This window comes from Polypterus senegalus, chromosome 3 (assembly GCF_016835505.1).
Source record: "Polypterus senegalus isolate Bchr_013 chromosome 3, ASM1683550v1, whole genome shotgun sequence".
NCBI lineage: Eukaryota > Metazoa > Chordata > Cladistia > Polypteriformes > Polypteridae > Polypterus > Polypterus senegalus.
This window is the reverse complement of record NC_053156.1, coordinates 20,375,553-20,388,638: the sequence shown is the minus strand read 5'-3', so window position 1 is coordinate 20,388,638 and position 13,086 is coordinate 20,375,553. Positions and strand designations below refer to the sequence as shown.

The 13,086-nt window shown below is 42.2% G+C and overlaps 1 protein-coding gene across 2 annotated transcripts in view; it reads left to right on the top strand.

The window, feature by feature from the left end:
- csad (cysteine sulfinic acid decarboxylase) overlaps positions 1 to 13,086 on the top strand; it is a 113,520-nt gene that overhangs the window by 45,004 nt on the left and 55,430 nt on the right. For both annotated transcript variants that reach the window (XM_039746753.1, XM_039746752.1), the window contains exon 2: positions 11,136 to 11,290. In XM_039746753.1, the coding sequence (XP_039602687.1) occupies positions 11,136 to 11,290 (155 nt within the window). The remainder of the gene's footprint in view (positions 1 to 11,135; positions 11,291 to 13,086) is intronic.

The window sequence follows — 13,086 nt, the reverse complement described above, 5'->3', positions numbered from 1 at the left end:
CAAATCCCGAAATCGAGGAAAAGATTGGATATTGGCCGGTCAATTTACAGCAACATTGGCCACTTCCCGCTTTGGCTGATTTCGAGTTTTGGCCGTAACATATCCAAAGCCCAAAGTTCTGCCAGTTCCCAAATTGGCTGGCCACTTCGCATTTTGGCCGTGAGGTGTTGCCAAAGTCCGATTGCTAGAAAATGACCGGCGTATATGCTACTTTGGCCGGCCATTTCACAAAGTGTCATGAAATCCCTGGCCGATCACCCCTATGCTGTTTCACAAACTGGCTGGCCAAATCCCAAAATCGAGGAAAGATCGGACATTAGCTGGTCAATTTTACAGTGACACTGGCCATTTCCCGATTCGGGCCAACCACTTCCCACTTTGGCCGTAACATATACTGTATATATGTATATACTGTGTGAGAGAGAGTCATCCATTTTCATTTGCCCCTTTACTACCTGGGTCAGCAGAATGTACACTATATGGCCTATAGTTTGTAGACCCCCATATATTATATAATTCAGGTGTTCCGTTGTTATCAGGTGCATGAAATCAGCACATAGCCATGTAATCTCCACAGACCAATATTGGGTCGTACAGAAGAGCCTAGTGGCTTTAAATGTTGCACTGTCACAAGATACCACCTTTGCCATGTCATGTACGTGAAGTTTCTGCTCTGCTAGATCTTCTTGGTCAACTGTAAGTGCTGTTATTGTGAGTTGGAAACGTTAAGGAGCAACAGTTCATCCAGGAATTGGTAGTCCACACAAGTGTGTAAAAATGGCTTCTCCTCTGTGGCCTCACTCACAACGGAGATCCAAACTGCTTCTGGTAGCAACATCAGCACAAGAACTGTGAGACAGGAGCTTCATGAAATGGGTCTCCATGGCTGCTATGAATTTGGGAGATGCCAGGAGAATGCTACCTTCTTGACTGCATAGTGCCTACTGCAAAGTTTAGTGAAGGACAGATAATGGCTTGGCCCCAAGGTTCCAGTGAAAGGGTCCTGTTCATGCTACAAATGGCAAAGACATTTGAGACAACCAGGTGTTTCCTACTTTGTAGCAACAGTTTGTGAAGATCCTTTTCTGTTTTAGCATGACTGTACCCCATAAAGACATGGAGGGACTTGAGTGATGGACTAAAAGTCAGAAGTCTACATGACCATCATCATCAAGTCCTTCTGTGAGAACCCTAAATCCAAAGAGGACTGTTTCATTTATGTGAGGCAGAATGCCCAAAGGGGACTGGCTGGTCTCATGGTCTGGAATCCCTACAGATTTTATGAGTTTATTTTTGTTTTTTCTGTCCCCCCTGGCCATCGGACCTTACTCTTATTCTATGTTAATTAATGTTGACTTATTTTTCTCACTGTGTCTTTTATTTTGCTATTCTTCATTATGTAAAGCACTGAGCTGCATTTTTGTATGAAAATGTGCTATAGAAATAAATGTTGTTGTTGTTGAGCGGCCTGCTCAGAGCCAAGACCTCAGTCCTAATGAACATCTTTGGAATGAATCAGAATGTCGATTACGAGCCAGGTCTTCTCATCCCACATCAGTACCCAACCTCTGAAATGCTCTTTTGGCTAAATGGGCACAAATTCCCACAGGTAACACTCCACATTCATGGAGAAGTATCCAGCTGCAGTCAGGACAGTTTTAGGACCAATCCGAGCACTTGAGACACTCTGAGGCACAGAACCTTTTTTGTATTCGTGTGAGAAATGTGACATTTATTTTTACCTCTTGTGTGACTGTGCAATTAAATAACTTACTAATTGAATTCAGTAGACATTTTTAATGCTATGTCTGGCTTTAACTAGAAAAATGGATTCATTTTTTTCTCACAAAAATAGCTGACTTTTGAAAACACACAAATATATAAAACCAATAAGAAAAGACACATCCATTCTGTGCTTTTGCGTCGGATGCAGAACTGGGAGCCCTCAATCGTTTAGAAGTTTAATAAATGCGGAGTTAAACAGGCCTCAAAACTACCGAGCCCACTGGTTTGAGAGCAGGTGTGTGTAATATATGTGTCAGTATCCCGGCGGAACAGGGGCGTGGCTCCTGGAAACTGGGCGGGGTTAAAAGAGATGACGTCTCAGGTTGCTGAATCTGTCGGAGCTATCGGGCTGTCTCTTCTGCAGCTGGACTCTGTTGAATTCAAGTGAAAAGAAGAATGAAGGGGAGACAACTCCATACTAATGCCCATGGCTTTGGAATGGGATGGCAAACAAGCTTAGGTACTGTAGGTGCGATGGTCAGGTGCCCACGGACTTTGTGACCTCATAGTGTATCTCAAATGCATTAGGGACAGGAACCAACCGTATATGGAAACCCAGTGTGTCAGTTGTGCTAATTAATGTAACACATGCATCTTTGAAGTCTGAGAACAAATTGAAGTACTCCATGGAAACTGATGGAGTGACTATGTGAACACCTTATAGGAACAAGGTCCCCATGTGCATAAGGTCCACTATATACATTAGGGCTGATTTAAACTGTAGTTTATCGACTGTGTCCACGTTCTAAAAATGAAGAAATGGAACTTCCATCTACTCATTCGTCTGATAAAATGTGTGTCTGACCGATGAGTTAGCGGGGTATTGGGAGGTAAACAAGGTGTGGCAAAGGTGGGATTGGGCAGCACATAACCACTGACAAGACATGGAAACTGACTGACAAAGGGTGGGGAATGGTGGCATTAAAATAGACAAATAATGTTGAGAACAGGAGGGCGCCTGTGCAACTGCGTCAGTTTTCGGGTTCCAGACTCACTCCAACCCTTGAGTTGAATCACAAATGGAAAGCCCCCAGCTTTCTGCACCCCGTGAAACTAAAGGCAAACTGCATGGCGAGAGCCGAGAGTTCAGCGTTCTTGTCAGATGAGCCGCAGTGACATACTTGGCTAGCATTCTCTTGTGCTTTTATGGCTGTACTCCAAAAATGTAAGTTGGCTGACCCCCATTTTTGGCAATCATCTGTTCAGGGCCTCTGTGATTAATGAGGCCTTCAGTGAAGACAGTAAGGCAAACTTGGTGTTGACCTGTTAATAATGCCGTTGTACTCAAAGCAACGTGTCCTGCGGGTTACAGTTTAACACACACACACATACAAATGCACATTTGATTGCAGTATAGCACATTTCCACTAATAAGCTCATAATGCTGCAAATATAATCTTAAATATAAAGCAGACTGAAAAGGAGAAACAACTAAAGGATTTCTTCTGGTTGTACAGGAATAGTTGGCATTCGCAGTAGAGTGTCCATAAAAACACTTGGAAGGTAGATTTCAAATCCAAACCTTTAATTTGCAGATATAGCTGCACATACGACAGTGAAGGTGTGTGTGGTCTACAATAAAAAATAAAGCAGATCTATTCTTAGTTCTCAAATTACACACAAAGAAAAATCACACTGCAAATCTTACACAAATATTAATTCAAGTTGCAATACTGAAGTTGTCCACTAGGTGGCACTTTATAACTAAAGGCACTATTGAGAAACGTTTAGTATTAATGAAGTTACAAGCGTAACTGTTATAACACAAACAAGAAACAAATACCATACCATACCATATTTATTTGTTGAGCGCTTAAAAACACAGCATTACAACTGACCGAAGCGCTGTACAGTTACAACATACTATGGAGGAATATTTCGGACAAAATGAAATAAATAAATAAATGCGTAAATAAATAAAAGTACTGTGAAATGTGAGCATAAATAAATAAATGTGTCACGAAATATGTTTTTCGTTGCTTATTTATTTATTTCATTTTGTCCGTAAAATTCCTGCAAACCGTCATGAAATACGGCTTGAAATAAAACTGTCACTTTCACTCGTCAAAGTTGAGAGGGTGGGCTCTAACACGCCCTCTAGTTACTGATTGGTGAATCGATAGCACAAGAATTAATTAGAAAAATGCTTACTACTGCCGATGAAATGGATTCTGCCGAAGATACTACGTATTTCAGAGAGAGAATTGAAGATTTATCGGAAGAAATTACAATGTTGGCGGCCCTTTTAGAACTGAGTATTTGACCCTTGTTTTACGAGTAGAAAGTCAGTTGCATATTCGCAGCTACTTTTCAAACAACTGTACAGCTCTGATCAGTGGTAAAGTTGTTCAGTTCAAAATATTAGTTGGAGCTGCTTTGGGCATTCCATGTCAAAGTACCTGCACTAATACAGCCGTATATCAAACTGGCTCATTCGCCTTGTGATCGTCTTCTCCGATACACCATATAGATCTGTAATCTGTCGTACTTTTAAACCGCATAACAGAAGGTGTTCTATTGACTCAGCTGGAATGTCAAAGGATGGACGTCCAGAGCAGGGAACTGAGTCACCTGAACTGGAGTGTAGTAGAGTCCGTTCCACCTGTTCTTTGATAATTTCAAAAACAGTTTCATCTATATCGGAGTCTAAAAGGGCCGCCAACATTGTCATTTCTTCCGATAAATCTTCAATTCTCTCTCTGAAATACGTAATATCTTCGGCAGAATCCATTTCATCGGCAGTAGTAAGCATTTTTCTAATTAATTCTTGTGCTATCGATTCACCAATCAGTAACGAGAGGGCGTGTTAGAGCCCACCCTCTCAACTTTGACGAGTGAAAGTGACAGTTTTATTTCAAGCCGTATTTCATGACGGTTTGCAGGAATGTTACGGACAAAATGAAATAAATAAATAAGCAACGAAAAACATATTTCGTGACACATTTATTTATTTATGCTCTCATTTCACAGTACTTTTATTTATTTACGCATTTATTTATTTATTTCATTTTGTCCGAAATATTCCTCCATATACAACAAGCAGGACTAAAAGCAAAATATTAAAAACAAACATTAAGAGAGAATTAAAACAGAGATACAAAAAACAGGTCAAGGGACCAAATAAAATAGAGAAAATAGCAAAAGGCAAGTGGAAAATGAAACAGGTTAAGAATTAAAAGCCAATGTGAAGAAGTGCGTTTTTAGGCGAGATTTAAATGTGGCGACTGAAGCGGCTTGCCTAACCACTAAGGGCAGGGAGTTCCAGAGCCTGGGTGCACAGACAGAGAAAGCCCTTTCACCACGAGCTTTAAAACGTGCCTTGGGAACGGTTAGGAGCAGCTGATCTGTGGATCTAAGAACACGAGGGGGATTGTGACAATGGAGCAAGACACTCAAATAGTCGGGGTCTAGACCGTTTAATGCCTTATAGGTGAGGAGGAGAATCTTAAAATCGATTCTGAATCTAACCGGCAGCCAGTGTAGGGTTTTTAAAATCGGTGAAATGTGTTGGATTCTGCTACTTCCAGTTAGAAGCCTTGCAGCCGCATTTTGAGCCAGTTGGAGTCTAGAAAGAGTGGCTTTACTGATACCAAAAAGCAGGAATTAGAGTAGTCAAGCCGGGACGTAATGAATGCATGGATTACTGATTCCAGGAGGTGGTTAGACAGAATAGGCTTGAGTTTGGCAATTCGCCTTAGATGGAAAAAGCAGGATTTTACTGTGCTGTTGACTTGAGCATCCATTTTCAGGAACGTATCCATTTTGATTCCAAGATTGGAGACAGACGAAGTTACTGGAATGGGAAGAGAAACGAGGCCAAGGGGTGGGGCCTGTTTGCAGTCGGGACTAAAAACAATGACCTCGGTTTTGAATCGTTCAGGTGAAGGAAGTTTACAGCCAGCCAGTCCTTAATGTCAGATAGGCAGTCGAGGAGAGGTTTGGTGGAGTCAGTTGGCTTGAGGGAGAAATAAATTTGGCAGTCGTCAGCATATAGGTGATATGAAATTGCATGTTTTCTAAAAATTGCACCTAAAGGCAGGATGTAGATTGAAAAAAGTAGTGGCCCTAAAATGGAACCCTGGGGGACCCCACATGGGAGTGGGACTGATTCAGATGAAAAATCGTCTAGCATGACTCTGAGAGTCCTGTTGCAGAAATATGACCTGAACCAGTCGAGGGCTAAGCCAGATACACCAGCCCAGGATTCGAGTCGGGAGATCATGATGTCGTGGTCGATTGTGTCAAAGGCAGCAGATAAGTCGAGAAGAACCATAATCACGTGAAGTCCTGAGTCCAATGCCAAAAGGACGTCATTTAGGACACGTAAATGCGCGGTTTCTGTGCTGTGTTGGGGCCTAAAGCCTGACTGAAAAAGATCCATTACCTGATGGTCCTGTAGGTGATGAGTTAATTGCTCATAAACTACTTTTTCTAGTATTTTTGACAAGAAAGGTAGTTTGGAGATTGGAAAGAACGGCCGGGTCAAGATCAGGTTTTTTCACAATTGGATGTACAACTGCGTGTTTGAAAGCACGAGGAACTATAGCCGAGGATAGACTACTAGTTATGATCTTTAGGACATCATATCGAATCACAGGAAACACATCTTTCAGCAGTCTGGGCGGCACCACATCGTCCGGAGAGCCCGAAGGCTTCATTGAGGCGCGATTTTTCCAGATGGGGGAGCGAAATGGGCTCAAAGCTGGTGAGGGAACCGTGCGCAGGAGCGGCTAAATCAACAGAGCCAGAAGAAGAAACGGAGATCTGGGATCTAATGTTCGTGACCTTATCCAGAAAACAAAGAGCAGTGGAGGCAGAAGAGAAAACAGTTACGGCTGGAGAGAGGGCAGCATTTAGTGTTTTGTATAAGACACGTTGATTGCCAGAGTTTTTTGAGATGATGTCAGCGAAAAAACGGTTCCTTGCACCTCTGACTGCTCTCTGGTATTGGGACCACGCGTCTCTCATGCAGTCGAAGGTAACAGTGAGACCATCTTTCCTCCATTTACGTTCTAGCCGCCTACAGTTTTGCCTGATGGAGCGAGTTTGTTCGTTTAGCCATGGGTCATGCTTGACTTTGGATTGTCTCCGTCTGAGTGGGGCTACGACATCCATCACAGAACAGCAGGAAGTGTGGAAAGTTTGCAATGAAACATCAGCATCCGTGGACTTATGTTGGTTCACTTGACGCACACTATTTCTAAGGGACTCTCAACTTTATGAAGTGCAGATATTTAAACAGACAGTGAAAACAACCATGCTTTGCCTTTCTTCCTGCTACCCACAGTGCTTCGCTCAGCGGAAGACATCATCTAAGTCCGTCCTCCTGATGACTGAACTCCGCCTCTCAGACACAGACTGTAACAATCTTGCGGTCTTGTATGTAAGTTATCATCCAGTTGACGCTTGGAACGCATACTGAAGCGCCATCTGTCGGCTGATTAGGAAGTTGACATGTAACTATCTCTTTATAGAGCTTTATATACGGTATTGCTTTTCATGAGAGAACTACTTAACGGATTGAGATCAGGTTTTTTTTTTCTATAATTTGCTTGAACATTCCGGTTGATCTTGAGATTTCTCTCATTGCGTCTCATAGTTCGCTTGCAGGAGCGTTATATTCTCGCTAATCGGAGACGGAGGCTGCGGGCCAAGGCGAGGGGGAAGCATGACGTCAGGAGTGGGGAGCCGGGCGGGGACCTCTTCATTCACGTGCCAGCCTCCGTTCAAGTTGGTCTACCTGTCGCCATGTTTTGGATCGTACCACGCCTCCGCTTAGCTCACGGGTGTCAAACTCCAGGCCTGGAGGGCCGCAGTGGCTACAGGTTTTCATTCTAACCCTTTTCCCAATCAGTGACCAGTTTTCACAGCTAATTCACTTTTTTCCCTTTCATTTTAATTGCCCTGTTAGGATTCAGTCGTCTGAATTGATTCGTTTTCCTCATTAAATGGCAGCCAAACAGAAATAAGGCATGAAACGAGCCAACAGATGACCAGCTAAACTGGGGCTTCAAACTCCAACCAGTTTCTTAATGAGCTTGCTGTTAATTAAACCCGTTATTTAATTCCATGGCTTGTTGCTGCTCTCGTTCTGCCACAGCAAATATTTCCAAAACTGTTGATTTTCTGTTTTTCATAAAAACATTGTCAAAGTGTTTTGGTGACCTGAGAGATCAGCCTTACTAAGACCTTCACCTGTCTTTACTTTCAGATATTGTATGATGGGCACAGGTGAGTTGGTCATGTAGCGGCTTGTTTTGTGTCTCATTATTGTTTGGCTGATAATTAAGGAAAAAGAAATAACTAAGGGGCCTGAGTCAAGTTAATTAAAAGAAGTAATTAGCAGCAAAACTGGTCACTAATTAAGAAGATGGTTAGAATGAAAACCTGTAGCCACAGCGGCCCTACAGGACTGGAGTTCGACACCCCTGGCTTAGCTAGTGATACCTGTTTGTTTATTGATTTTTAACGTCTGTCCTGTTTCACTACTGTGCAGGCGGAGCTGTGGGGTACAGCTAGTATTCTATATTATTACAGTATATCCTAGAACACACAATATACCGTATAAGCAGTAGATTCAGAACGTCTTCAGCCCCCTTCACATAATTTCATTTTTGCCCTCATACTCAATACCCCAGAATGACAAAGCAAAAACAGGATTTTAGATATTCTTGCAGATTTTTCAAAAATTAAAAATTGAAATATCCCATTGACATAAAACTGTTTCCTCAATATTGTGGCAGCCATTCCAGCCGGGAGTCTTCTTGGGTTTGACACAAAAAGCTTCACACACCTGGATTTGGGTATTTTCTTCCTTTCTTCTCTGAAGATCCTGTCAATCTCTGTCAGGTTGTTTGGAGACCATCAATGGACAACAATTGTCCGGTCTCTCCAGAGATGTTCAATTGGGTTCAAGTCCAGTGGCCACTCATGCAAAACACCCCTGTGTTGTCTTTGCTTTGTGCTTGGGGTCATTGAACCTTCATCCTAGTCTGAGGTCTACATCACTCTGAGCATGTTTACTTGAAGGGTCTCTCTGTCCTTTGCTCCATTCAGCTTTCCCTCAACCTGGACTAGTCTCCCAGGCCCTGATGCTGCCACCACCATTCTCCACTCTTGGAATGGTATGGCGAAGGTGTAGAGTGGTTCATCAATTCCCTCAGACGGGCCACTAATCTTGGTTTCATCAGACCAGAGAATCTTGTTTCTCACAGTCTGAGATTCCTGTAGGTGCCTTTTGCAAACTCTTAGAGGGTCTCCACTGCCCCGCCCCCACTCCCCAAGCGACCCCCAATATTGAGAGTTGCTTGATGTGTAAAAAAGCTGAACTTAAATGATTTAAGTACAAGGCTGCCATGTAACAAAAAGTGAAGGGGTCTGAAGACTTTCTGAATTCACTGTAATGAAAAGGACAATGCTGAGCAGACAACACCCAATTCAATACACCCACCCATTGTCTAACCCGCTGAATCCGAATAGGGTCACGGGGGTCTGCTGAAGCCAATCCCAGCCAACACAGGGCACAAGGCAGGAACCAATCCTGGGCAGGGTGCCAACCCACCGCAGGACATACACACACACACCAAGCACACACTAGGGCCAATTTAGAATCGCCAATCCACCTAACCTGCATGTGTTTGGACTGTGGGAGGAAACCGGAGCGCCCGGAGGAAACCCACGCAGACACGGGGAGAACATGCAAACTCCACGCAGGGAGGACCCGGGAAGCGAACCCGGGTCTCCTAACTGCGAGGCAGCAGCGCTACCACTGCGCCACCATGCCACCCCAATTCAATACATACGACAACAAATACAGATCTACACTTGTATTATAATAAACAGGGCATTTGTGTACCTAAACTGAAAGTATGGATACCTCAGAGTAAGGTCAGAGAAAAACAAACCTCACGCCTACGTACAGTTTTATCTGCCATTGTTTAGCTGTGTTAATGGTTCAAGAAGCATTACATCCCTGCCTTTAGTTTCTTTTCTCTTATTATGTTGTCAAAATAACCTCTTTATTTTTTTGTAATTATGCAATATTGTAATGATCATTAATCATTTTATATTTTATCTTAATTTTGTTGGTCATTTTGTTTATGATATTCCTTGCCCTCAATACACTGAGCCAAGGAGGGCAGGCCCCCTGATGATGTAACTGTAGAGATTGGCTCAGCTTACTTTGCTAATATTTAGTTGGCTTTCCATTTTTTTTAATTTGGATTTTTTAACTACCTCTTTCACTTTCTGGTCTATGAACTCTACTTTGGATCTTAAATTCTAGGTTTGGATTGTGGGTTTTGTGACTACTCACACAAAATAGCTGAAGTAGCTTGAGAACATCTGGAATAGCCAGACGAGTCGGAGTGACTCCCCACCAGCCAGCTCAGAGAGGCTACACTGAAAGGCAGTCTCGCTTCCACTTGAGTGATTGGCTGTGGCCTACCCCGATGTAAAATACACTTAACTCGTAAAGTTCAAAAATACACTCTGAAATGTTCAGCTGTGGTCAGTGTTGTTCTCTGACCTTACAAAGGTGATGTTCTTGAAGTGATGGTGCTTGTTGCCAAGGGTTAGCTTCTCTCAGAGTTTTTGGGAAGCTGCTAAGGTTATGTTTTGGTGTCCTCCTTCATGAGCAGAAGGGGCAAGATGGTGATTCAGGTGTGGAGATAGATAGATAGAAAAGGCACTATATAATAGATGGAGAGATAAATATGAAAAGCATTAACTGATAGATAGATAGATAGATAGATAGATAGATAGATAGATATGAAAGGCACTATATAGATAGATCGATAGATAGACATACAGACAGATAGATAAATATGAAAGGCACTGTATAACAGATAGATAGACAGATATGAAAGGCACTATATAGATAGACAGATAGATAGGAAAGGCACTATAAAATACATTGATAGACAGAAATTTGCTGAACCAAACCGTCAGTTTCCTAATGCCTTCTTTCTTATCCTCTCTGCAGAACAAAAGATTGATGGTGTTTCTAACACTGATGTCACTTCCATTGTCCGCCCCCCGAACCCACCTCTTCCTGCCTGGAACCGATATGAACTTTTATGACCATCTGATAGTAGCGGGATTTAAACCACCAACCTTCTAGATACCGTTTCAAATCCCGTTACTGCCAGAAATGATCGTACTCTGTTGGGTCTTTCAGCAAGGCCCTTAACCTGGGTGGTGCCCCAACTCTTTGACATTGTCTTGTCTCCACTTTACAATACAAAGAAAGAAAGAAAGAAAGAAAGAAGTGGCTTTAGTTGTCCCAAGGGGACATTTAGAAGTATACAATTCAGGTTAATGTCTTCCTTATGTTTCCCACCTTCCTCAAGGTAAGGTGTCCTCCAAACAAAAGGTCATCACTGTGGACGGCTTGACCCTGAATGGCCCTCTACATGACAATAAGGCTGGCGAGCTCTTCGTGGAGGAGGCCTTCCAGATCATTATGGACGAGGTCGTCAAGAAAGGATGCAACGTAAAGGAGAAGGTCAGGTGGCCCTTTTTTTTAGGTTTTGTTTTGTTTTTGGTAGGTTTGAGCCTAGAAGTTCTGAGAAAACAAGAAAGTCACCCACTGAGTGTTAGAAAATCATCAGGATCAAGATTGTTTCATTTGTTATGTAAAATGAATTATTCTTTATTTTTGTGAGTGTGTCTCAGCTAGGGAATTATTTCTGGATGATACCCGTCACTCTACTGCTCATCCTCCTTTCAGTATTTCAGAAATCAGAAAATTTATGTCGATTAGCTGATCGTGCAGAGCTAAACTTGGCCAAAACATCTCAAGAGCAGTAGGGTGTATTGTTTTTATCATGGCTTCAAATAACTCAGCAACATGTTGTTTAGAAAAGAGTAACTCTTTACTTGAACCATTGTTGACACGCCATGTACGACAACTTCTAGAAAGAGCAGATTCCTACTACTGCTTCCTGTATGTAAATAAATTCAGACATCACTATTAGCTCTCAAGTTCACAGGTCAATATCAACTATCATTACATAGGGTAATACAGGAAAAGTAACGTGTGTTAAGTAGTCTGATTACCTTTAAAAGTAATGAGTAACCTAATGCAACACTTAATTTATTGAAGTTAAAATACCTGCATTGTTAATATCCCAGGAGCACTGAGCGTAGAGCAAGAGGCACATGTAACGGTATGTCAGTCCTTCACAGGGCTCAATCACACGGTCAAGCCGCAAAAACGGAGCTGTGTGCAACTCCGAAACAGAAACCTGTAAAAAAACCATCAGAATGATTAAACAGATTTATGAAACACATGAAAATTATCATGCTTGTTTATGGATTCACCGTGGTTTATTTTTAACATATACAGTATACTAGCGACTGAGAGCCCAATCAAATCAGACTACAAATTCTACGTTTGCAAAATTCATACTTTCTCTGCAAAGACTTATTTGTTTTTTTAAGTCCTTGAAATGATTTTTGTTATCATGGCACCGATTTGTGCTTAAAATAGACCTTTTCGGCCGATGTAATGAAGAGCTTCCTGTTTAAACGGGGCTGTGAGATGTGAACTCAGCTCTTGGCACCTCATTTGATTTTTTCCGGCAAACAAATTTTCAAAACAAACCGTATTTTACGACTCTAATCAGAGTCGGAGTAATAAATATGTTGGCGTGGTCATTTTAGATCTGAGATCGGCTAAAATTTAAACAGTGACCGTTGTTGATACCCAGTCGTCATTTCTCAGTTTGCCAATAGATGTCAGAAGGACGGATGCCAAAGCCGAACTGCCCAAAGATGGATGTCGACGTACCAAGCAAATGGCGATACGTTCTAAATTACTTACGGTTCCAGAGCTGTTGAAAGATTTAAGTTAGTCAACGATGTTAGTCCTGGAAAGTACGCCCCACCAAACCAACGTTCCAAAAACCAACCGAACTTCTGTTATCTGCTTGAACCAACACCGACTTACTATACTCGGCCGTCCAGCGGCGTCACTGAAGCATTCGAACATTCTTAGCCAATCATGCAATACTGCGTCCGCCATGTGATGTTCTAAAGTCCCATTGCATGGTTCTAACTTGTATTGAGTCGAGGTATTGATGCGAACACCATACATAAGGGGTATTGACGCAAACATCATACATACAGATAGTATCAAATTATATATAAGGATATTTAGCTTGAAAAAAGTCACTTCAACTTAAATATTTTATTTCAGTATTTTCTTCCTTGGCATGTCAGAAGGTAGCAGCTGTAAACAAACAGACCCTCAGTGGTCAGTCCGAGCGAGTGAAATGTCATATGAGAAGCCCAAAACAA